This window comes from Babylonia areolata, chromosome 9 (assembly GCF_041734735.1).
Source record: "Babylonia areolata isolate BAREFJ2019XMU chromosome 9, ASM4173473v1, whole genome shotgun sequence".
In the NCBI taxonomy this organism is placed as follows: Eukaryota; Metazoa; Mollusca; class Gastropoda; order Neogastropoda; family Buccinidae; genus Babylonia; species Babylonia areolata.
Genome location: NC_134884.1, coordinates 20,335,681 through 20,362,027, shown reverse-complemented (window position 1 = coordinate 20,362,027; position 26,347 = coordinate 20,335,681). Strand labels below are relative to the sequence as shown.

Below are 26,347 nucleotides of genomic sequence, written 5' to 3'. Positions count from 1 at the left end.
TTATTTTTTGTTTTATTGTTGTTTGCTTTGGGGTTTTTTTTCATGGCTTTAGATTTACTGTCATTGCTTTGTTATCAATGATGTACACATTGTTAGTTTTAGTTTTACTGTCATTGCTTTGTTATCAATGATGTACACATTGTTAGTTTTAGTTTTACTGTCATTGCTTTGTTATCAATGATGTACACATTGTTAGTTTTAGTTTTACTGTCATTGCTTTGTTATCAATGATGTACACATTGTTAGTTTTAGTTTTACTGTCATTGCTTTGTTATCGATGATATACACATTGTTAGTTTTAGTTTTACTGTTGTTTGCTTTGTTTTTTTCTTTCTTACCCACCCCTACCCACCCTTCCCAACTCCACCCTCTACCACCACCCCGTCTCTCCCTTTTACCAGGGCCTGCCCGTTTCTTTCATTGTTGTTTCAGATGTACTTCAGCATAGTGTCTCTCAGATTGATGTTTGAGCTACTCACTTGTATGAGGTATATATCTGAGATGTCAAACTTCTTAAAGTCGATGAAGATTTGGGCCACAGCATGGTTCATGATTGTTGGCTGGTCTCTGTTTCCATTGATGATTGCGATTTGTGTGTGTTTGTGTGTGTTTTATCTGTAATATCATGCCTTGTACTAGTCATACTTTTACACTTTGTGCAAGATATCAGTCACGTATATCATGATTATAAATATATATCAAAACTATATTGATTTGCAATAGCATACTTTGTTTTTCACCAAAAAAAATATTTTTGTGTTCCTGCATCAGTGTGTGTGGAGGTGCTGCAGCCGAGTCAGTCAGTTGTTGGACTTCTTGATCCAGTGTTCACTAGTGATCAGAGTTAGAGGCCTGGTTTGGGCATGATGTTGTGTCCTTGGGAAAGGCACTTTACTCTCATTTTTGTCACTCCACTCCTTCGTTTCATATCAGTGTGAGTGTGTGCGAGCTCACGCACGCATACATGCAACTGTCTGCGCATATTTTATCTGTACATGTTTTGTTGCTTACTTCCTTATTTCTTCGACAAAGTATCTTTCTGAAGTGTACAGTGTACTTTTTTTTTTCTTTTACAAAAGTGTTTGGTGAAAGTTTGATTATAGTCAAATCATTACTACATTTTTTTCAAGTTAAATGAGTCACTTTTAGCACGTTCCTGCCATGAGTGTGCATGGAATGCATTTTTCAGTCTTCTTGAACTGTGTTTTATTTTATCAATCTTCCTGTGATTATGTTTTTTCACTCTGCCACTGATTACTTGTGTTCATGTGTGATTTTTTTTCTATACTTTATCCTAGTGTGCGGTGACTGCAGTAGGTGGTGTTTTTTTTTTCAGATTGGACTCTTACAAGTATATACTTTGTTTTGTTTTTGTTTGTGTGTGTGTGTGTGTGTGTGTGTAAGCTTTTTTTCCCCAAGACCAATTTGTGAGTGAGGGTGTGTGAGTACATGTGTGTGTGTGTGTTTTCATTAACAATACAGATGTGATTGCCCAAGATATGTTTAACAGCTGACATAGTTTCCTTGTCATTTCAGATTTTGTTAAGTGGTAGGGATGGTTTGTTCATTTATTTTTCTTTCTCGTGATTTTTGTTTATCAGCACAAATTTTTTTCCCCATGGACCACAGGGGGTAAGTTTTCTTGTAGATGTACAGACTTTTTACAATTTTTTTAATTTCAACTTTTTTCTTCTTTTTCTTTTGTGTGTGTGTGTGTGTGTGTGTGCGTTCCTTTTTATTTAAGTAGATCTTTTGGTCACAGAGCTTTTACTGACATATTTGGTGAGACATGTTGTTATACGCAGCATGATTTCTTTGATTAAAAAAAAGTTCTACCAGATATAAATTTGGACAGTTTTTTAATTTAGAAATCACTTTAATGAACTTTATGTGGTGCTTTATTCTCTTTAGATGTTTATACTTTGAGCCCATTTACAGACAGAGATCAGTTTTGGTTAGTTTTTTTCTTTGGTCTGTGTTGTTAATTTATACTTTGATCTATGTATCTCTCAAATCTCCTTTGGGAGGGTCTTTGTGATGAGAGAGTATGGTTTTTATTGTAGGAATTTATGTTCTTGGTGACGTCAAAGAGGTACAGAAAGTATGAACTTTTTGCTTCTTTGAATAAAAAAAAAACAACCCCCCCACCCCGAAAATTTCACTGTAGTCTGTTTTGTTATCACTCATTTACACCCCCACCTCACACCAACAATTCAAAAAAAAAAAAAAAAAATTTCCCCAAAAATTTCACTGTAGTCTTGTTTTGTTATCACTCATTTACACCCCCACCCCACCCCTCCCCTCAACACTCCCAGTCCCCATGTCTGTGTATGTATATATGAATGCATGTACACATTGTTACATACATGCTAACTGAAATTATGCTTTTTTTTTTTTTTTTTTTTTTTTTTTAGTTGACAAGTTAAAAGTGATATTTCTAGATTGTGTAAGAATACAAATGAAAATACCAGTTCAGAAAAGTCACTGAATTTAACAGCAATAGCAATGTATTAGTTGAAAGCACAAAATAACAGTGATAAAAAAATAATAATAATAAAAAAAACCAAGCTTTTGCCAAAACTGTAACCCATAACAAACTTTTTAAGCACACAAAATGAATGCACCAAAAGACTGCCATTTTAGACAGGATGGAACTACACAGAACAGTAAATGTCCCAATAGCTTTTTATTTTTTTTTTCCTCTTTGATTTTGTTTTTATTGGTAATACCATGGATAATCACACCATATCATAATCGCCAACAGGCTACTGAGATTTCAGGACTGAATATCTCAGGAGACAGAAACTGACCTTCTGGAAATTATGTCACTCTGAGAATCTGTTGTTCGGTGTTTTATGAAAAATAAGGCTTCTTTCTTTTCCTCAACTTTGACCTTGAGAGAAACAGTCTTGGACACATCAGGCTACTACAGTATGTGTTTTGTGAGTACAAATGGTTTTAAGGCGATGGACTTGCATATTTTGAATCCCACCTGCTTATTTTCCTTGTGTTGTATTGTACTTTTTAGCCCCCATCTTCCATCAATCCATGTCATGTCAGTGGCATTAACCACCCACCCATCCCCTACACACACACACACACACATACTCACATGCACACACACACACACACACACACACACACATGCCACCTTTCCAGGCTGAATATCCAGAACCCTCTATTCATAGCCACATCCAGGCTTGTTCCTTCCACAATCCCAGTCATTGCTAGGTCACCATAAGACCAACCACCGGAGGAGACCCTGCACTGCTGCGTAGTCACTTCAGCGGTGTTCAGTAATGCCTGTTATATACCACCATCCTTTTTCAAGACACCTACATACCAACGACAGTAACTGCTTTGATGCAGAACCAGACTGAGTGAGCTTCTGTCCATGAGTCGAGACTGCCATCATGTCCTCCAAAGAGGTATGTTCCAACTGTTCCGGTCTTTATCAAATCTCGTGCCGGCCATTCACTGCTTGTTAGGATATTACGCTCACATCACAATTGTTCTGAGTTAATTTTCGACTTGCTAAGTATAGGGTCCACGCCCCCCCCCCCCCCCCCACCCCCTACCCCCCTCCTCCCCCCGCTTTCTTGTTCTAAGTCACTTGGTTGTTTTGCAAATGGAGAATCAAGAAGACTACAGTGGAAAAGAAGTCTAACCTGTAAATAACAACCAACATCCAAAAATGGAATTTGGCTTTGATGAAAGTATCGTATGATTTCCGTACAGGTAAACATATGTATGCCAGTTTAACTGAGGGACTGTGAGCAACTGGTAGCGGAGGGAATGGGGTGGGGGGTTGGAGTTGAAAATGAGGTCACCATGGGTGCAAGGTGAGATAGACCACACACCTTGTTGCCATTTTCTGTGATGCTTGTTGTGGTGAATCAGAAAATTATTAGTGAGAAACATTTTATTTTACTGTGATGTTTTTGACAAGCATTTTTGTAATATTTCACTTGGCTAGTCATGTAGTTCACCCAGTGACCCTGTTAGTAAAGTGTCTGTCATTGAAACCAACCTGATGTGCATGAATGCAATTGGTCATGTCTGTTTACTTTTGGGTAGGTCTGTTTAAAATATTCAAGGGATGGGGAAATAGTTGTGATCGTCTTTCTCCCCCAGAATAAATACAAAACATATTTGTTTAATTTATGGAACTGTTTATGTTTTTTTCTGTATAAATTTATTTTCAATCCTGATTACCCCTTGAAATGATTGAAATGGGAGACTGAGTGTCTCTAAACTGGTTAGATTTTTCTATTTTCCCCACTTTATTTTGTATTGTTTTTTGTGCCATATTGATTTTCTCTCCCATCATGTTCTCACATTGTTGCAGTTCATGTCTCCTGCAGTTGGTAATTATTGCACCCTCTTTCTGCTGCAGTTGGTAATTTTTACAGTGTCTTCCCACTGCAGTTGGTAATTGTTGCACTTTCATTCTACTGCAGTTTGGTCATTAATTTTTTTACAATTTCTTTCAAATGCAGTTGATAATTGTTGCACTTTCTTTGTACCACAGTTGGTAATCAAGCTTTTACTGATGAGACCTGATCAAACAGAAATTTTTGTGGATTTTTTTTTTCTTTTACTCCTTGACTGCAGCTGACAAGTATGCTTGTCAGTGAAGGGCTGTCACATCACTGTGATGAGGCAGAGATCACAGTACAGGATGCCAGCCCTCACTCTGTGTTTGGACTTCTTCCTGTTGGGATTGCATTATCTTCGATCAGGAAAATTGATGACACCGTTGAGAAATGCACAAAAAGTAGTAACTGCCAATCAGACTCTTGCCACACTGATCTCATTTCAGCTAGGCGCAGCAGTCAAGGGGTTAATTTCAGCAGTTCTCTGTGAATTCTTTCTCAAGGTAGGACGGTTTTTGGTTTTGTGTTCATTGATTATGGCATGAGCCTCCCCTTTTATGTGTCCCGTGTCTTTTCTTTTTCATTCTCTCCCTATTTACATCCATTACTAATGCTCTTTATTTGGTTCCTCCTTTACTTGTTCATTATTGCTGCGATGCGCTTGTTGAAAATTTACAAGTTACTCTTGATTGTGGTGGTTATTAGTTTGTCTTCTGTGATATGACACTGTGTTTATCTTTCCTTGTGTCTCTGTCATTCCAGACTCCTGGTCATCTGTGTGTGTGTGTGTGTGTGTGTGTGTGTGTCCTTTGAGAGAGATTGTGTGTGTTGGGTGGAAGACTGTGTACTTCTGTCTCTGTTACTGTTGCTTATCATGGACTCATTTTTGTACAAGCCAGGTTTAACTGGACTGTATGAATTCCATTTTTGATATGAATTCTCTTTCTCTCTCTGTCACTCACTGAAAGGAAATAGCCCCATGTCACAGTCTTGTTGAAATCCTGTTTTAACATGTGTAACATCTGCAGTTTGTTACTTCAGAATATACAGTTTTGATTTGACAATTGTTTTGATTTGACTGTTGTATCACATGAGATAAATGCATTCTTCATGTGTTATACACTTACCCTCCTCAATTTCACATTATAATTATGTGAAAACCCAGCTAAAGTTGGAATCAATCATTTTTTACATTTGCTTACTTTCAGAAAGTTTAAAAATCACAGATTAACATAACGAAAAACAGGACTGATCTATCTACCATAGTTTTTTTCTGTAACTTTTTCAAACTTTGTGTGCCCAAAAAGAACAAATGGAGAAATTGGCTTGTGAAAAAAAACATACTTTTGTCTGCTTGTAACTTGAGAACAAGAATTGTCTTGAACATGTATATGTTGTCAAAATATTCAAAATGATGTAAACTATAAATTTCTACATGAAAAAAAGCACAGGAAATTTCATACTTTCTTTCTGTGCTCAAATGAAGTCAAGAATGATGAGTGGAGAAGTGACGTCATACCATGAGAGAGTAGTCAACAATTACATTAGATTCTCAAATTAGAGGCCGCATTTGTGTTAAAACAAAAAACATTTCTGTAATGCTGATGAATGTTTTTAACTTTGGCTTTAGATCCCAGATCAAAATAACATTTACTAACTGCAGTCATTAAGTGTATTGCCATATCATCAGCTGATGTAAATTCAGAAGAGCCTGGAGTCAAATGCATTAAACATTGCAACTTGAGTGACAAATGTGTAGCAGTACCAACAGTGCAGGCACCTGAAAACATAAAAAATAAACAGTTTCATGCAGTTTTATGCTTAAATACTTAGCAACAGCAAAGATAAGACTTCAATTTCAAGGATTTGAAATTTGAAAATATCTTGATTTTTATTATTTTGACCCTAATGGCATGTTTTTGTGCTTAGCTAAGAATAGCTGGCTGTGACTTTAGCCGGGTTTTCGCATGCTGCGTCACATATACATAAATAAAAACTGCAGATGATAGACAATTAATATTGAAATCCCCTTTCACGAGTCCTATGATTTGCATTTTGTTTCCTTTTTCTGAAAAGTGGTAGAGTTCTTTTTATTACTTTATTTTGGTATTTTGGTTTGCTGTTTCTTGTTTCAAAAATTGTGAAAAACACTGTTGATTAATTATAATTTGTTGATTGTTATTTTCAGTCTGAGTAAATGGCTACCACTTTTAATTCATGTTTCAACTACATGATACTGAAAAGCAATTAAGGAAGATGTTTCTGATTTTCAACTATTGATCAATATTATTTTAATGCCTTTTTCAACGTTGTCTGCAGCAAAATGTAAGATGATTTGCAACAAAGACAGAGCATACACGGAGACAAGAGACATGCATACATTTGCATATATGCATGCACATGTGCACACACATACAACACATACACACAATGCAAACAAAGATCCCCATTGTTTTTATTCTCTTCCATCCCTTTTCTTTCATTTACATACTACACATGTTGAGTGAACATGCAGTTGCTCCCTCACACACACACACACACACATTTGCATAAGTATACATACATTTGTACACAAAGTTTCTTTATGAATTCCACAACAGAACTGTTTCATGCGCGGACCAATATGACTTAAATTCATTATCATATCTTAATACTGATATCAAAAGAAAAAAAGATCAATGTTATGATCGCTTTGCACATCTGCTGGCATGTTTGCTTTTAGTACAAATCATGGATGAAACAGTCCATTGCTTTTAGAGACTTACACATGGTGATAACCATTTTATGCATAGTCATTTGTGCATCACTGACGCTTCTGTGATTTCTGGCTTTGTACTTTAGTTTCTTTGTGACAGCGGAGCGCTGAAGGTTGTTCTTGTTACATGACTTGAACTTTTAATGGATTATTTTTGTTTCTATTGAAACTTGTGTATCTCAGACACATAGAGAAAGGTATCTTTATCATGTATCAATGCTACTTGTAGTTTTCAGAATATAAACATATATATATATATATCTGTAGTTCTGCAGTGTTGACAGTCATGGTTGCTTCAATAAATGCTTTATCGGAGCTACAAGAATGTGTGTGAATTTGTTTTTCTGTCCAGCATGTTTTTACCTGTAGATTGTACCAGTGTTTGTTTTTAAAGGTATCTGCATGCACATGCGCACACACACATGCATGCACACATGCGCTCATATGTTAACACAAATCTTTTTTCTTTTCCCTTTTTAGCTCAGAAGAAAAGAAGCTATTTTCGCAAAGCAAAACAGAATGACTCCTTAACTGTGAAGTGTACAGAAACACGACAATGGTTGTCTGTCCCCACAGAAGCATCGTCAATTTTATGGATCATTTGCTGACATTTCCATGGGATGTTGAGCAACCCATTTGGTCAGCAACAAATTTTTGTTGTCATGTGTAAGGCCTGTAAAATGTTAAAGAGTGGATCATCCATGCAGCAAACAATCAAATGCTCACACACTCAAACACACCCACACATACTTGCACACATGCACATACAATTGTACACACACTTGCACATAAACATGCACGCATGTATGTACACCCACATGCTCACGTGTGCACACACATGCACACGTACACACATGATGTTCTTATAGAGATATGTACACACACTTGAACACAAACATATTCACACACATGCATGGACACCCACACTTGCATGAGCGCCCACGCACACTCACACCCACAACATGATGTCCCAAGTGGAACAGAAAGGGAAATGATTGTGGTGTACAAGGCCTATCACAGAAACTACATCAAAATAAACTTGTCACAATGAAAGCCCCAACAGAAGACTGAGCAATCGCACATGGAAAACAAAACAAGCCACTTCAGTTAAGAAGATCATAGCAGCAGTCTCCAGCCTTGATCAACACAGATCAAGAAAGCACGAGGATGGAGAGGGTCCTGTGGTCCCACTGTTATAAAATTCATAAAAGAAACTTGATCCACAACAATAACACACTCTCGTCAAGTCTAGCGTGTAAGGCAGAATAAGTATATAAGTCTACTATGAAAAGGCAGACTTAAGGCAGCTTGTGATACACTTTAAAATAATCTTCCTGTTATTCCTGAGTATTTTTAGTTCACAAATGGTGTTCACACGAAAAGACAACTGGTCATTTCCACAACACCTAGCCAAGCTGAAAAGTAATTCACATCAGGTGTTCAAAGGAAAAGACAATCGGTCAGTTCTAGAACACTTGACCGGGTTGAAAGATTGTTCACATCAGGTGTTCACATGAAAAGACAACCGTGAAGTTCCACAACACTTGACCAGGCTGAAATGTTCACATCAGGTGTTCAAACAAACGGATGATTGGTTCCAGTCCTTTATGTGGTCACAAGTATCTCAACATTTGACCTGGCTGAAAGGTGGTTTGCTAAGGGTGATCACACAAAAAACAATGCGTCCCAGTCCTTTCTCTGGTCACCAGTCTCTCAAGGCTGAATGTTAGTTTGCTACAGGTGTTCACACACACACAAAAAACGACAACAATGTGTTCCAGTCCTTTCTCTGGTCACACAGCACTTGACCAGGCTGAAAGGAACCTTACTGCAGAGGTGGCCCAGTTCCGTGAGAGAGGGTGATAGCCAGCAGTTTTTTCTTCCCCTTTTTAGTCATGGGTTTGGCAGCTGGGGGTGGCAGATCCTCCTTGAGCATTGGAAGTGTCCCCGAGGACGTCTTCATCTTGAGCTTCAGGATCTCGTTCTCATTCTTCACAGCGACCAGTTCCCTTTTCAGAGCAACAAATTCCCTGAAGGTCGCTTTGTCCTCATCCTGTTGCAGTCGCTTCCTCATCCTGCCGTACTCCACAAACAGTTCACCATGTTCTTTGACTAGCTTGGCGCGCTCCATTTCCAGGGAATTTAACTTTGTCTGAATGGCTTCGTTAGTATCTTTCAGTTCTTCGTACTGATTCTTCATATCGGCTTCTCTCATAACAGCAAGCTCTTTTTCCTTCAACAACTTCTCCATTTTGTTTCTCATGGTTTCCACCAGCTTTGTCTTCTCTCTTTCCCCAGAACTGTCTCTGAGCTCTTTTTGCAGGCCTTCAATTTTGTACACATACTCCAAGTTCTTCTGGTTGGCCTCTCGCAACTCATCCGTCAAGGTCAGGTTGGCAGATCGTAGATCTTGAAGCTGATGAAGTTCAGAGGCCTTGACTTGAGATTCCTCCAACAACTTCTGTAGCTTGTCAATCTCTGCTTTCAGCTCCTCCACTTCTATTCGGAGGCCCTCCACTAACAGCTCCAGTTCCTGTTTATGTAACATAGAAAATTAGATATTGTTGTCTTATCATTCAAATAAAAAATATCATACAAAGAAAACAAGTATAAACCACAACAACAACAAGGGAAGGAACAATAGGAAAAAAAATAACCCTACCAAACAAAGAAAACCACAAGGAGAATTTTAAAAAAGTCTTTGATACACAGGATATTTAATTTAAAAGAGCTACAAAAACAGAAGTTCTAACAGTTTGGACTTCAACTCACACCAGAATAAAGAATATTACACACATATTTCTATGGAAGTTAAATATTCTGCTGTACTGTATATTCCAATAAGGTACCCTCACTCTGTCCCCTTCTCACACGCATTCTCTCTCTTGCTCCTTCCCTCTCTCTCACAGACAGACACATATACATACATATGCATATATAAGGATGCATGACCTAACTGTGAAAAATCATCAGAGACTACAAGTATATGATTCAGTGCACATTCACTGTCTGTGCTTTCTCTCTCTAAATCTAATCTCCCTCTTCTTCTTTTCTCTCTCTCTTTCTCATATACAACATACACACTCTCTCTCACTCTCTAGCAACCACCTCTCTATCATCATCTTTACCCAAGCAATCATCCAACAGAAACAGTAAATCAATCTGTCCGTTACTCACAGTAATTCGACTCTGGAGTTTTTCCTTCTCCTCTGACCAGTCAGAGTCGTCTCTGAGTTCCACATTGGTTCTTTGTAAAGACTCCACTTCACGACGTAACTGAAACCGTAACAAAGAAAGTGGTAGGATCATATGGGACATGGTTGAGTCAGGGAGGAAGAGGTCTCAAAGGTGCAAGGGAGAATGTACACCACTGGAAAAGCCTTTTCACACAATTTTGATAAATTAAACGAGTAGTCAGACTTTCGGTTGTGATAGTCATGCATGTAATAGGTGGAGTGGTGGCTTAGCAGTAATGTGTTCGTCTAGGGAGCTAGAGAATCTGAGGGTATGGGATCAAATCTCATACTTGCCGGAATTTTCTCCCCCTCCACTAGACTTGGAATGGTGGTCTGGATGCTAGTCACTCGGAGGAGATGATAAATTAAGGTCCCGTGTGCAGCATGGACTTAGTACACACGAAAGAACCCACAGCAACAAAAGGGTCATCCCTGGCAAAATTCTGATGAAAATCTACTCTGTAGTGAAAACAAATAAACTTGCATGCAGAAAAAAAAAGATGCCGCTGCACTGTGGCAATGCATCCTTTCAGAAATAACATAGAAAACTGTTATAACAAAAAATAATACAATATGATAGAATACAATGCAGTGCATTATGATGAAATGCAGTTCAATACAATACAATGTCAACATCACATTTATACTATTGTGAATCCTGATTCAGTGATGCCGACTGTCAGTCCATACACTCTGTATGCACCATTATCATTACTGGTGGTGCTGACTTCATTGACTGTCAAACATTTTTTTCTTATTATGTGTTGAATATAGATTGTATTGTATTGACTGAGTTTCAGTTTCAGTTTCTAATGGAGGCGACACTGTGTTCAGACAAATCCATATACACTACACCACATTTTCTAGGCAGTTGCCTGACAGCAGCATGACCCAACGCACTTGTCAGGCCTTGAGCGCATGCTTATATATTTTTGTTCTTATCAGACTGGATTTCTTTTTACATAATTTTGTCAGAGGACGATGCTCTCATTACCATGGGTTCTTTTTCAGTGTGCCAAGTGCATGTTGCACATGGGACCTCGGTTTATCGTCTCATCTGAAAGACTCGGTGCTCAGTTTGATTTTCCAGTCAAACTTGTTAGAAAGGGCAAGAGTGGAATTTGAACCCACCCTCTCATGGACTCTCTGTATTGGCAGCTGAGTGTCTTTACCATCTGTAACCTTCCTCCTAACTGAGAAGAAAAGAACTTTCCTTGCAAGGGGAAAAAAAAGTAAAAATCATACAGGTAAGTCCTACTTCAAAACACACAATACAATGCATTCATAAATGGTGATGCGTCACATAGCACAGTTAATATATATTCATTAATGGTTATGCTTTACCTTACACTGTCAAATATTTACCAATAGTTTTCTGTTACAACAGACAGTAAGATACCTTCTAACCTAGGCAATGCCTTGTATGAAAAAAAAAAAAGAACTGTTGATAGCTTCTACAGCTCACAACTCCATTGCTCCCGGTGTTGAAAAAGTTTGAAACTCAAGGACTTCCCCAAGTTCCTTTTGATACAAAACAATCTGAGTGTTTATGTTAAAAAACAACAACAAGATATGCAAAATATAGTATCCCTCACTGAGCAAAGAAGTCGGGGGGGAAAAAAAGACTTTTTTGAATATATAAATGTACCAATGGATCTGTTTTGTCCCAGGTGTGTGTATGTACATAACTGTGACAGATTACATGCTGATGAAGAAAAAATGAAGATAGAAAACAAAGAATAAGAAATATCTAACAAGCAAACAACTTACCTTCAAAATTTCTTCTTTTAACCGATGTTCTGTTTCCATTTTTTGATCCAGTACCTCCATCATCTAAAAACCAGTCATATATGCCAGAAAATGACATGAAGTAACAATGTTATTGCATAAACAAAGCATACATAAATCAATGGGTGTAATAATCATAGTGTTGTTGTTGTAGGGTTAGTTCATTACATCTGCAGAGAACACTGGTTTGACCTTTAAATATGTTATTCTATTCAGCTACAGTACAGAGAGGTCTACACACAAAGAGAGTCAGGGTGGAAGTACCATAAGCAGACAAAGCAAGCAAGGAAAGAGCAGACAGGAAGAGACAAGGACAGTAGTGTTATAGCATGGGACAGTGGTGGTTGTTGACATTGCTTGACTGGTGGTGCCAGAGATATTTTTAGGGTTGCTGTGGTACTTGTATTGGCCAAACTCCACAGTTGACTACAAGACAAGACTACATCATTACAATGGGAAGATTATGATTTTTGGTACAGGTTCTGAAGCATGTTACTATTGTACCTTATCAAAAACCAAAACAAAACAAACAAATAAAACACCACCATGAAACACTCAAATTTCCTTGTCTACCATGTTGGAACAAGTAAAAAGCTACAAAAACAAACCTCTCATGAAGATGATGACAGAGGACCCACATAGCTGTCTACATTATCAGAGAGCCTCCCCTTTTCTATGTTTCTTTCTTTACAAATCATATATCTCTGATACCATTGGATCCAATGAAGATCTAACCACAGCGAAGAAATACAAATTGAGGTGGTAAGGGAACATCTCATGATCAGCAAGACTTGCCAAGATTATCCTCTAAGATCCACAGTGCAAGGAAGGAGAAGAAGAGGCAGACAGAAAAAGAGATGGGAGAACAATATCCCATAACAGACAGGCCTCAGACTGAGCAACGACCTAAGAGAGAGATGATGAACAGAGAGGAATGGAAAGAACTGTTTACCAGGTGATCAGTGGTGCTCTTATAGTCTTGAAACTATGTGAGAGATGTCCCTGATTATTTACATCAAACTTAACATCATTTCAGATTACTATTTTTTTTATATATATATATAACAAAAGACCCCAAAGGTCAAGGTCAAATAAATATTCAATTCTGAAATGGAAACCAAAACATGAAAGCAATTCTTTGCTATGAAACATGCATTCTTTGTCTATTCTTGTCTTGCCATCTGTTCGTCTGTCTCTGTCTCTCTCTCTGTCTCACTCTCTCACATATCAACATGTGCACACACACACACACACACACTCTCTCTCTCTCCCCCCCCCCCCACACACACACAGTGACACACACATAAACACACACACACCTCAGCTCTATGTTGTTCAGCCAGCATCTGGTTGATTTCATCAGATCTTTGGAGATACTTCTCCTGGATTTCTTTGATGCGGCTCTGACTTTCCTCTGCCAGTGCATGCAGCTCTTTACACTTCTCCCTCTCATCCTGTACAGACAGATGAAAACACACACACACACACACACACACACAAGCACACACACATAATGTTTACACACCCATACAAGTGTGCTTAAACACACATACATAAAATTACTGGATGACTTCTGCTATGATTCCATCTATCTCTCTTCAGATTTTTTCACATCTTAAACTTTATACTAACTCCTTGAGCACCCCAGGATGGAAAATTCTGTACCCTTCCTGTGTGCAATAAAGTGACCCAGGACAGGAATTTCCGTCTGCATCACAACAACAGTTTTCTATTGCAAAGTCAATAAATTCATCTGAAATTGTCATAATTGGATAGTGTGCTTGCTTTTCTTTCAGAAAAGTAAACTTTCTTTTAGTGGTTTGCATGCTAGAATTTGATTTTTAATTATTGCCCTCTGAGACCAAACTATCCATTGGCAAACAGTTGTCACTGAGCGTACAATAAGCTTGGCTCTAAAAGGGTTAAAACTCATTATTTAAAGGAAATAAATCTCTCTCTCTCTCTCTCTCTCTCTCTCTATATATATATATATATATATATACACACACACATTTTTGTTAATATTCATATATATATATCATATACATATATATACATATATACATATATATATATGTGTGTGTGTGTGTGTGTGTGTGTGTGTGTGTGTGTGTGTGTGTGTGTGTTTGCTAGGAGAGATTCCATATTACTTCACTTTCTTTTGAGATGTAGATGACCCTACATATGTTTACAGGCAGATATTTCTATGTATACAGTATGTATTAATATATGCATTTAAGTATGTATGAATGCATGCAAGTATGTATGTATCATTGTATGATACATATGCAGAAATACATACATGAGTGTGTGACTGGGCTTGAGAGAGTGAGTGTGTGTGCATGTTTGCACATGCATGTGAAACAAGTACACTAACAGACCAGATGTGCTTATGTTGGTGCTGAAAGAGTGACAATGACACTGGGATTAAAAACATTTTTGTGTATTTACTCATACCCAGTCCTTCAAATGGTTTTCTTCCTTCACAGTGTGAGCTCTGCCAATTGTTAAGCACATATTGGTATTTCACTATTTGTCTACACGCTTTGTAACAAAATTATGAAAAATCGATTTTGCGTGTGTTGATGTGTGTGTGTGTGTGTGTGTGTGTGTGTGTGTGTGTGTTTGTGCGTGTGTACAAATAATAGTGAGAGTCAGGAGCAGAAAAGGACAGAGAGCGAGAGCATGATAGCTTCTTTTCCCGTGGAGAGACTGACTTCAGGTACCCAATTTCGCCTACCTCCAGTTCTTCGATCCTCTGCTTCAGTTGTTTGTTTTCACTTGCCATTTCCTTCAAGAACGATAGAGTCTGAATATGTTTATTTGTCAGTCTTTCATCTTGATTGTTCATCAGCTCCTTGGGGAGCTTATCCCCTTTACCATAGCAGTTATCCATTATGCACAAATACAAACAAAACTATAACAAAAACAGACAAAAAAGAAACATTTTTTTAGCCGCCGCATACACCGCGTCCATCACTTGGCAGCTGTAAACTTGTTTCTAACCACTTCACAAACAGAACGGAAGTGATAGCAACAAAAAATAATCCATTAAAAGTATTGCTTTTTAGACATCTATTTTCCATCCTGAAATAAAATTGGTCAAAAGAAAGTCGATATGTAATTAACTCCGTTGCACAGAACAAAGAGTAGCCCATGCGTTCAGATTTCATATATCTAATAATATGCTATATTGTTGAGCGTATTTACGGCGGATATCCGGTAAACGCCATTGTTCATTTCTGAAACTTGTGGAGTCATCTGCATGCGTTGGTAGAGCTTGCATTTGTTTTCAAGAACTCAAGGCAACTTCAGTAAAAATGTCGCCACCAGATCCCAATAAGATCAGCAAAGTTGTTGTTCACCCTCTTGTGTTGCTAAGTGTCGTCGATCACTTCAACAGGATGGGGAAAGTTGGCAATGTAAAAAGAGTTGTCGGGGTCTTGTTGGGTGCCAACAGAGGAGGTGTTCTTGATGTCTCGAACAGTTTCGCTGGTTGGTTATCGTTTTTTTTAAATACTCACTTTTTGTTATATTTGCTGGATGCAACCTTTACAGTAAAACACTAAAAAAAAACCCAACTAATTAAGCTTACTTTAAACTTGGAGATTAGGCAACTCTGTAGCAATAAAGATTTTTTAAGGAAGGGGAGAGGTAGGAAATCTTTCCTATTGTTCTATTTGTTGTTTATTAATTATTTTCAGTTATTATTGATTCGCCGTTATTCTCCCACTTTATCTCTTTGTCTCATCTGTCTGTTTTTCATCTCTCCCAGTCTTGTTACTTTTCCCACATCCCCACTCACACACACCTACTACACGCGTGCACCTTCTCTCTCTCTCTCTCTCTTTCTCACACACACACATAGTGACATACACATACACACACATTCAGCATCTGTGAGACCTGTATGTTTCAGTGAATTGCCATAGTGTTAATGTCAACTTCGTATGACAGAGCTGCGAGCACGTGTATGTAATTTCTTCTTCTTCTGAACGTTGAGCCAAGCAGTTTATTTTCAAATGATGGTCGCAATAGCCAAGTGGTTAAAGCATTGGAGTTTCAATCTGAGGGTCCTGGGTTTAAATCTCAGTAATGGCGTCATGTGGGTAAAGGGTGGAGATTTTTCCAATCTCCCAGGTCAACATACGTGCAGACCTGCTTGTGCCTGAACCCCCTCTGTGTGTATACGCAAGCATAATATCAAAAATGCACATTAAATATCCTGTAATCCATGTCAGCGTTTGGTGGGTTATGGAAACAATAAAAGACCATACATGCACCTCCCCGAAAATGCTTGTGAGTTGTGTACATTGTATACAAGTGATCGTGGGAGTTTCAGCCCACGAATGAAGAAGAAGATTATCAAAATTTTATTTTAATGACAGTTATACATGTTTTAAAAGGCTCATGACAAATCTCATGCATGGGAACAAATACATTCTCAGTTTAGTTACAACATGTAATTAGTAATTCACTAATTGTATTTCAGTGATAACTTATATCATGAAATATTACACAGTGTCTGTTGTTACAAACCAGATTCATTGTTGATAAGAAGCTAGAAAGAATAAATCAAAAGTATCCACACACAGACAATTACACACTAACACAGGCACAACATAAACTAATATACACATACTGACACTATAGAAGAATCTCCAGCTTGCCACGTCTTCAACTGTGTTGGTGGGCTGAAACTCCCACATTGATGATTATAATGATAAATAATATTTATAAAGTTAAATGGTGCAAACAGTATATCTATATATATGTACACTAGTGCATAATATTAATAACATATCCGCACATGAAAATATGATACACACACACACACACATATATATATATATATATGTATACACTAGGCTAATACTAAAAAATGCAGATGTGAACAATGACACACACACACACACACACACACACACACACACACACACAGTGACACACACACATGAGAAAAGTGCCCAACACACATACATGCGCACACAAACACACACTCATGCACACACAAACACCAACCCACAGACACACACACACACACTTCATGATGATTTCAGTACAGGGTAAATTGGAGTGGGTAGGAAGAGTAAGAATGCAGACAACTAAGCTTCATCACACCCAAAGGCCTGTTTTAACAGATGGGCTTTCAAGTTTGTTTTGAAAGAGGACTGCATTGGTAAGTTATTTGTACTACAAATTGTAGATCTGAAATTGCTCTTTTACAAATTATTCCGTGAGAATGTTTTTACATCATGGTCAAGGAAGCCGCACTCCAGTTCGGGGGTTGGCATGTTGGGTATTTTTGTGTTTCTATCACCCATTAAAAACTGACATGGATTACAGGATATTTAATATGAATACTGTATTTTTAAAATTTTTATCTTATGCATGTGAAGATACATTAAAGGATTAAAAGAACCAAACATCTGCAAGTCTGCACATCTGTTGAACAGATTCTTTGTCTTTCATTTGTCAGGCGGTGCTAGTATTGTAGTTGTACTCAGGCCATGTCCAGTACCTTTTGGGTTCCTGTTCTCAAAGCAGTCTCTGTCGAGTGGTACAGTAGAGTACTTGAAAAAGAAGTCTAAAAGTAAAACTTGCTTTTAGTGAAAGCAATTTTGAAATTTCCTCACTGTTGTAAAAAATAGGCCAATTTTGTTCATAACAAATTGCCAGGAAGGAATTGGCACCTACGTTATAAAACAAAATGATATTTAGAAATTCATGAGATTTCTCTAAATTTCTTCTGATATAACATTAATAATATATATGATTATATTTTGCAGTTCCTTTTGATGAAGATGACAGAGACAAGAATGTCTGGTTTCTGGATCATGACTACCTGGAGAACATGTATGGCATGTTCAAGAAAGTCAATGGTAAGCATGTGTAAACAGAACTGATGAATGGTTTTACCTTAGTTTTATAGAAATGCGACTTTAAAGAATTGCTACTTTTTTGGTCGCTACAGATAGAGGAATATACTATTACTAGTTGTTTTTTGTTGTTGTTTGTTTTTTTTTTAGTAAGGAAAATACTGCTGATAATTATGATATATATTGTATATATTTCCATTTCTGTGATGTATTTAAAATTAAAGTGAATACGATTTTTTATGCTGTAAAAAAGTGTTATCCCTCCAAGCTTTGTTTCTTTTCTGTGGGGGTGGGTGGGTTCAGAGGACGGTAGTGCTAGGGTGGAGGCTTTTGTTCATTCTGAGCTGTTCTGAATTCTAATGTGTGTGTGTGTGTGTGAGTGAGTGAAAAAAACCAGGGTCATATGCAACAGTAATGCACTTTATATTGTCTTTGTTTAGAAGGTCCTTTATAATTGCCTGCTGCAAGTTCCAGTTCAACCATTTAGTCTTTATGATCTTTTGTTTTAGTGTGTTTGTATGCAGTAATGATTTTGTGTGTGTGTGTGTGTGTGTGTGTGTGTGTGAAAGTGTATGTATTTATACGGAACTTTATGCATTTTGTTTCTAGCAAGAGAGAAGGTGGTTGGGTGGTACCACACAGGTCCTAAGCTGCATCACAACGATATTGCCATCAATGAGATGATCCGCAAGTACTGCCCCAACTCTGTAAGCTATTTACATGCCTGTTGTCACTTCATACCTGTATTTTGACTTGTTTTATTCATAACATTTTGATTATCATAACACCAGATCTATTTGCACAAGGTTAATATTAATCATTAGAAGTCAGAAGTATGAATTTGGTTTTATGTTTTTGGTAGACATGAAAAAAAGTGAGTCTGTAGCGCACCTTGTCGGTTAAGGTGTCAAGATAACACAAAGTTTGCAAGATGTCAGTTTTGTTTTAGATTCATTATGGTGGAATTGGACACAATTTACACTCACAGGTGTTTTTTAAATTTCAACAAAATCTTCAAGAGGTTGGTTTTGTTTCAAATTCTTATTGGTGGAATCAGACAAAGTCTGCAGTCTCAGGTACTTTTTGTTTGTTGTACTTGTAGTTTTTTCCTTGTATAAGTCTGGACTTGTCACATGTTTATGTTTCAGGTACTGGTGGTGATTGACGCCAAACCCAAGGATCTGGGATTGCCCACAGAGGCCTACATTGCTGTGGAGGAAGTGCATGATGTAAGTTTTTTGCTCTTTGTTTTTTCCCCTTCTACACAGCTTTTACTGCAAAGCAGGCAAGGAGCAAACAAGATCTACTTCTTGTGCTATACTTTACTGCCAGTAAATTGCTGTGAAGGATTTTTTTAAGCTTGTTCAAAGAATTATACCACAGAAGACTGTGGCCAGGACATCTATTTTGCAGCTGATGTCAGTTCAGGAGTATTGAATCTTTTCTTTTTCTTTTTTTTTTTTCTTTTTTTTTAAATTGGTCCAAATGCTGAGTGGTTAAAGCATTTGATTTTCAATCTCAAGGTCCTGGATTCAAATCCCAGTCACAGCAGCTGGAGGTTTAAGGGTAGAGATTTTTGTTAATCAACTTATATGCAGACCTTCTACTGCCTGAGCCCCATTTGTATGTTTACACATGCAGATGATCATATATCAGCTTTAAAGATCCAGTGATCAATGTCAGTATTTGATGTGTTTTGGAAACAACAACATACCAAGCATGCACATCCCTGAAAATGGAATATGGTTGCCTTCTACATGATTGGGCAGAAAGTCATACATGTAAAAGCTTACTTACGTATATGTTTACTAGTAACATGGGAGTTGTAGGCCATAAATGCAGAAGAAGAAGAAACCTGTTTTTCTGCTTGGTTCAGTGCTTGTCTAGAGAGGGGCCACTGTCGCCTTCCCTATCTTCGTTCTTTTGTTCAAACTGCGTTTCTTGAAACAGTAAATTTTTTTTCTCAGTCAGTCAGGGCATTTCCAACAAATGGAGCATTCTTTCCCTTTCATGCCTTGTAACATTTGTTTTTGTCTTTTTTTGTCTTTTTTTTTTTCCTGCAGTCTTTTACAGTTTCCTGTGATTTCATTCCTAGTAAATATCCTTTTGATTGTCCCTTACTTTGTCAGATGTTCCATTTCTGACAGTGGCTAACCTTTGCTGTTGAGTGTTAAGACACTTAAACAAACCAGTATTAAAAGTTTCAGTTTTAGTTGATGGAAGGAGGAGACAGAGGAGTTTCTGTCACTTCATGTCGTTGTCTGCTATCAGTGGTGTTGACGGTTTGTGTTTGTTGTGTGTGACAGGATGGTTCCCCAACCACCAAGACCTTTGATCACGTGCCCAGTGACATTGGGGCTGAGGAAGCCGAGGAGGTGGGGGTAGAGCATCTTCTGAGGTGAGATTTCAGCTTTTACATTTTGACTTCTGCAGTTCATTTTATTTTTTAAATCAGTTGATTGATTTATTTTTTACAGATTATTGTGGAGTGGTGGCCTATTAGTAGTGCGCAAGACTTGGAAGCAAGTGTCCATGGGTTTGAGTCCTGCACAGGACTGGGATTTTTACTCCCACATCCCCTCCACTCTAATGGGAATGGTGGTCTGGGTGCTAGTCTTTCAGATGAGACAGTAAACCAAGGTCTCGCGTGCAGCATGCATTCACTACGCACAAAAGAACATATGGCAACAAACAGATGGTCCCTGGCAAAGTTCTGTAGAAAAATCCACTTTGATGGCCAGAAAGATACACTTACAGGCAGACAGCAACAACCAAACAAAAAAAAAACAAAAAAAGAAGAAAAGAAAAAAGGGTGGTGCTGCACATTGGTGATGTGCTGTCCCTGTTGAGAGCCTTCCATATTTCACACAGAAATCAGTTGTGACAGAAATATACCAGAATATGAAAAACAACAACAGAATATACCTCTTACTAATTTCAGTTATAAACTGGAAAAAACAACAACCCAACAACAACAAAACCAAGATGATGAATATATCTCTTTTACCAGTCTCAGTGTGTCAAAACTCTTTGTATCACAGTTGTGGGTGTCCACTGATTCTTCTTACAGATGCCAGCTGTCCATAGAGGATGTAAGAAAATAAACATTACTAAGCTTTGTTCACCATTGAGATAATTGGGACTGGAAGAAAATAAACATTACCAAGTTCTGTTCACTGTTGAGATAATTGGGACTTGAAGAAAATAAACATTACTGAGCTCAGATCACCAGCGAGATAATTTGGACTGGAAGAAATAAACATAACTAAGCTCTGTTTACCATTGATAATTGGACTGTGAGAAAATAAACATTATTGAGCTCAGTTCATTTATTGAGATAATTGGGACTGGAAGAAAATAAACATTGCAAAGCTCTGTTCACCATTGAGATAATTGGGACTGGAAGAAAATAAACATTACTGAGCTCAGATCACCAGCGAGATATTTGGGACTGGGAGAAAATAAACATTACTAAGCTCTGTTCACCATTGTTGGTTGGACTGAAAGAAAAAAACATTACTAAGCTCTGTGCACCATGGCAGATTGGGATTTTGTTTATATATATATAAACCAATGGTGCATTTGTGCAGAGACATCAAGGACACCACTGTGGGAACGCTATCACAGCGAATCACTAGCCAGCTGATGGGACTGAAAGGACTGCACTCACATATAAAAGACATTCACGCCTATGTGGGCAAAGTGGTCTCCGGAAAACTGCCCATGAACCACCAAGTGAGTAGTAACTTTCAGTGTGGACTTTCCATGTGGTTCCATAACTGAGTTTTCATGTGTTGTACTATACACACAAAAAACGTTCACAATAAAGTTTTTTTGGTTTTTTTTTAAGAAGAAAAAAAATGTGATGTGAAATTTGACTTGTGCATTATCCCTTTTCAAATTCATGCCTTCTGAAATAAAGTGGGTTTTACTTGTTTTATTTTGTCTTTTCAAACTCCATGTGTTAATAACTGTTGTTGCAAATCATGTACACTTGAGACGAGGAATGTTGCAATGTGATTTCTTTCATTCATTTCAAATCAGGTATGGTCCTCAACATAAGCCTGGCTTATGAGATGAATCAGGTGTTGTCACCACTATGAAGTTAAACTGCAGGCAACTTATGTTCATGAGAAATATGTGGGTGGGAGCATTTCCGTTTTGTACAGATTTCCATATTGGCATTTTGGTGATTTAAAAAACAAAACAAAAACTTTGATTATTTCATTTATTGAGGAAGACACTTTGGTTAATCTGGACCTTGGCTTCAAACATATTAGAATTAAAAAAGTCAGGCACACCCACCCTGGAAATATCATTTCTGTTTGTTTCAACAGAATGTGTATAATCATTGTAAAACATAAAAACAGAAAAATTCTGATAAACATTCTGATTATGTATAGAGTGGTGGCTTAGTGTTAACGCACCTGCTGAGGAAACGAGAGAATCTGAGGTGCAGGATAGAATTTTCTCACCCTCCACTAGAATTTGAGTGGTGGTCTGGACTGGGATTTTTACTCCCCCATCTACTACAATGTGAATGGTGGTATGGGTGGTAGTCTTTCAGATGAAATGATAAACTGATGAAACAAAACTGAGGTCCTGCGTGCAGTATGCACATTGCACATACAAAAGAGCTCACAGCAACAAAAGGGTTGTCACTAACAGAATTCTAAAGAAAAATGCATGCATGACTGGAGTCAGACTAACACAGGAAATGAATGATGAGTGCCTCAAGGCAGCCGACAGTTGGCTCTAACCAGGTAGGTAGCCTGTTGTGTGAATGACTGTGTGTGTACCTGTAAAGTAGTTTGGTCTCTAACCGAAGATAGACGATATATATGTAACAATAATAATCATAATGACAACTTGGAAAATGGCACAGGTGGTGTACCAACTTCAGGACATTTTCAACCTGCTGCCGGATGTGAACTTGGGTGACTTTGTGCGCTCCATGCACATCAAGACCAACGACCAGATGCTGGTGGTGTACCTGGCCTCCCTCATCCGCTCCATCATCGCCCTCCACAACCTGATCGACAACAAGATCCAGAACCGAGACGCCGAGAAGAGCGAAGGTGGAAAGGACCTGAAGAAGGTGAAGCTTGGCACACACTCTGCTCTGCATCTCTCTCGCACAAATACAATGCAGAGATCTTGATGATTTCATGTATTTAATGCTGACTCAGATTTAATTTTTTTTTTTTTTTTTTTATCTCATCAACATATGAGCTAGACTAGACCGGCTAGTGCCTTAACCCCCTTTGTGTGTGCACATACAGAAGATCAGATATGCCAGTTTATGTCTTGTGTATGTTGGGTTATGGAAACAAGAACATACCTAGCATGCACACCCCTGAAAACAGAGTATTGCTGCCTATATTGTGGGATAAAATTGGTCATGCACACAAAAGCCCATGAGTAAATGTGGAAGTTGCAGCCCATGAACACTGAAAAACGAGGTGTGCTGACTGAGATTGGCACCTAAAAATATTGCAAGGTTCAGACTTGAGAGTCTCTGGAGTTGCTATGCACTGTCATCTTAACAGAAACCACACTTAATTACACATACTTAACCATGACCCGCTAGTGCAGACTCTGGCAGGGGTCTGATCACATTAAAGAGGATTTAATTTGCCTTTTGTGTAACAGTATGCTTTATGAAATGGTGATTTGTGATGTTCATACATGAATGTGCATGTGTATTATATATGGGAAGGACTTCCGAGATGTTTTACTACTTGAGATGATAGAAGAGGCAGAGTATGTTGTTGTGTTGTCTGTATTTGGAGATGTGTATTTGATTTTATTTGTGCTTTTTGAATTGATATTCTGGAGATTTTTTTTTTCACAGTAGGTGTTGACATGTATATGGAGAAGTATATGAGCAATATGTATTTTTTATTATAATGTGTGGAGAGAGAGATTCTTGCAGGATGAGAAAACTTTCTTCCATTTGAAAGAAATGACTCAGAAATACTGTGAAATATTCTACTTGTAGTGTGTGTGTGCATGCACACATGTGTGCGTACTATTATTTTAGCCTTGGTACTTCTTTGCCGATGATAAACTTTAACACTTCTCATTCTATTCTGCATTCTAGTGGTGGAAACAATCACGAATTGTTTAAACCATTTGTTCATTGTTTTTGAAGGAGAAGAAAGAAGACAAAGGTGACGGGGACAGCAAGAAAGATGACAAGGGCAAGGAGTCTGCTGACAAGAAGTCTGCCTCCAAGAGTAAAAAGTGAACCCCGAAAAAGAAGTGACGGCGACAAGCTTCAGCAGCTGAGAGCAAAGAAGTGAACAGAGAGAGAGACAGTTTTTTGGTGTGGATAATTTGTGTGTGCTTGCATGTGTGTGGAAGTGCATTGTTTTTTGAGACAAATGGGAAGAGACAAGGGCAAGTATGTGTGTGTGATGTGGTATACCAGTGAGAGGGAGCAGTGGCAGTGAACGTGAACGTGAGCTTGGTCTGTGAATGACAGTGGGTGCTTATAGAAGTTCTGTGTTCTAGGTAGCTTGCAGCCAAAAAGGATGAGGTAGAAGAACTGTATGCTGAATGAAAAAGATCTGTTGAGTACACGAGTACCAGCACAGAGATATTATTAAAGCTGTACAAGAGATAACATCCACATAATTTCTTCAAGAGGTTCTGTTATTACACAGAGAAGGAAACTGACTCTTAGGCAGCAACAACAAAATTTCGATTAGACAGTGTTGTTCTGTGTGAATGAACGTTATCAAAATACAAATTCATGTAATTTTTTTTTTTTTTTTATAACACCAGTTTTCTGCATAGTCGGTAGCACTTCTTTCCTATCTGTCAGGCTCCTCAGTGGTCTGCATGATCCTGAACTATGTCAGTTTTTATTATTTTCATTTTCCCTTTCTGTCTGAAAAGTCACCCAGACAAATTCTGACAAAAAGTGTGTAGATGACAACTCTTGCAAATGTTCGAGAAAATCTGACTATTCAGAGGAAGCATAAGACAAGAGCTTATTTACCTCAGCAAAAAAAAAAAAAAAAAAAAAAAAAAAAAGGACAACAGATGGTAATACAGTGGCATAAATGGAAAGACAAGAATCTCCAAAGCCAGGCAGGCTTTTGTGTCACCCAGGAACATCTGGAGACTAGCAGTCAAGAAACATAATTCTGTTAAAAAAAAGTTTGGTTTGTTTTTTCTTTTTCTTATAACTCTGATAAATTAATTGTTGATGCAGTTGTTGTGCGATGGTGATGGCAATCTGAATGATCATGGGGATGGTGCTCAACCAGGAAATGAGGGTCCCATGTTTGATTCACACTTGAAAGTTTCCTTCTTTTCTCTTGAATACCCCAAGTAATGGTCTGGCTGTTAGTCTTTTCGAAGAGCTTGTAAACCGAGCTTGTGTGTGTTGTTTGCACTTAGTGCACATGGGAAAATTTTAAAACAAAGAGAGTTGTTGTTTTACAAACATTCACTTGATAGAAGAAAAAAACAAAAAAAATCCCACGAAAGCACTTGAAGACTGAGGAAAAGAAAAGACAAAATAGGAGGTGCTGCACTTTGGTTAGCAGCCCAAATTTTACTTGCAGAAGTCTGCTGTCAATTAAATATTCAGTACAGAACAACACAGTAACGGACACACTGCAGGACACTAGTTTGACCCCAATGTCTTGGACCCCCTTGCCAGCAGTTAACCCCTTGACCACCGAACCTTGGTAAAATGAGAGCAGTGTTTGAAGTGCATTTACAACTTCTAAGTACTTCTCAGTGATGTGATTGATTCTGCTGAGCAAAAGCTGTGTAATCCTCCCAAGAGGAAGAAAGTGCAAACACGGAGTGGTGACCAACATCTCAACCTGAAAGCTCTGTCAGACCTCAGTGACAAGTTGACTAGTCAGCACCAGTCATGGGGTCACCTCTCACTTTCTCACCCCCTTCACTCAGGACTGTCATTTCCTGGAGAATGAATTACTCTAAAACTGGAAACTGGGGATGGATGAAGAAGGCAGGCAGACTGCATGGAACAAGTTTTTATTGTCTTCGCAGTTTGTTGGGTATACATGGCCTGTTGGTAGGTGCAAGTGTCCTGTTGATGGGTACATGTGATCTGTTGGTGGGTACAAATGACCAGCTAACAGGTAGAGTTGACCTGAGATCTGTGTGGTGTCTGTGGAATAGCGAGTCTGGTGAGAAGCAACCCATTCTTTGTAGCTAGTTTTGTAAGATCTCCACTGTTGTATGATTCCATTGTGAAGCATTTTATTTAATAATAAAAACTCCGTCAAAGGTGAATAATAAATCTGCGTTGTCTTTGCATGTGGTTGA

General features: G+C 38.0%; 2 protein-coding genes across 2 annotated transcripts; one reads left to right on the top strand and one right to left on the bottom strand.

Moving 5' to 3' along the window:
* Window positions 1-1,706: 1,706 nt before the first annotated feature.
* Window positions 1,707-15,137, bottom strand: LOC143286120 (uncharacterized). The gene is made up of 5 exons (XM_076593712.1): window positions 14,896-15,137; window positions 13,475-13,609; window positions 12,138-12,200; window positions 10,309-10,407; window positions 1,707-9,664 (listed from the first exon to the last, which is right to left on the bottom strand). The coding sequence occupies exons 1-5, from the start codon at window positions 15,049-15,051 to the stop codon at window positions 8,957-8,959; spliced, it is 1,161 nt and encodes a 386-aa protein (XP_076449827.1). The 5' UTR covers window positions 15,052-15,137; the 3' UTR covers window positions 1,707-8,956.
* Window positions 15,138-15,378: 241 nt separating this feature from the next.
* LOC143286119 (26S proteasome non-ATPase regulatory subunit 7-like) lies at window positions 15,379-25,608 on the top strand. Its single transcript, XM_076593711.1, has 8 exons — window positions 15,379-15,650; window positions 17,945-18,037; window positions 18,644-18,741; window positions 19,183-19,263; window positions 20,341-20,432; window positions 21,625-21,769; window positions 22,920-23,132; window positions 24,189-25,608. Exons 1-8 carry the CDS (start codon window positions 15,476-15,478, stop codon window positions 24,282-24,284), a joined length of 993 nt encoding a protein of 330 aa, XP_076449826.1. The 5' UTR covers window positions 15,379-15,475; the 3' UTR covers window positions 24,285-25,608.
* Window positions 25,609-26,347: the final 739 nt, after the last annotated feature.

Coding starts and splice junctions, on each gene's coding strand:
- LOC143286120 (XM_076593712.1), bottom strand. CDS start 15,051: ATGGATAACTGCTATGGTAAAGGGGATAAGCTCCCCAAGGAGCTGATG. Junction 13,610..14,895: donor AGAGGATCGAAGAACTGGAG/GTAGGCGAAATT, acceptor CTGTCTGTACAG/GATGAGAGGGAGAAGTGTAA. Junction 9,665..10,308: donor AACTCCAGAGTCGAATTACT/GTGAGTAACGGA, acceptor TTACATAAACAG/GAACTGGAGCTGTTAGTGGA.
- LOC143286119 (XM_076593711.1), top strand. CDS start 15,476: ATGTCGCCACCAGATCCCAATAAGATCAGCAAAGTTGTTGTTCACCCT. Junction 18,038..18,643: donor CATGTTCAAGAAAGTCAATG/GTAAGCATGTGT, acceptor TTTTGTTTCTAG/CAAGAGAGAAGGTGGTTGGG. Junction 20,433..21,624: donor GGGGTAGAGCATCTTCTGAG/GTGAGATTTCAG, acceptor GCATTTGTGCAG/AGACATCAAGGACACCACTG.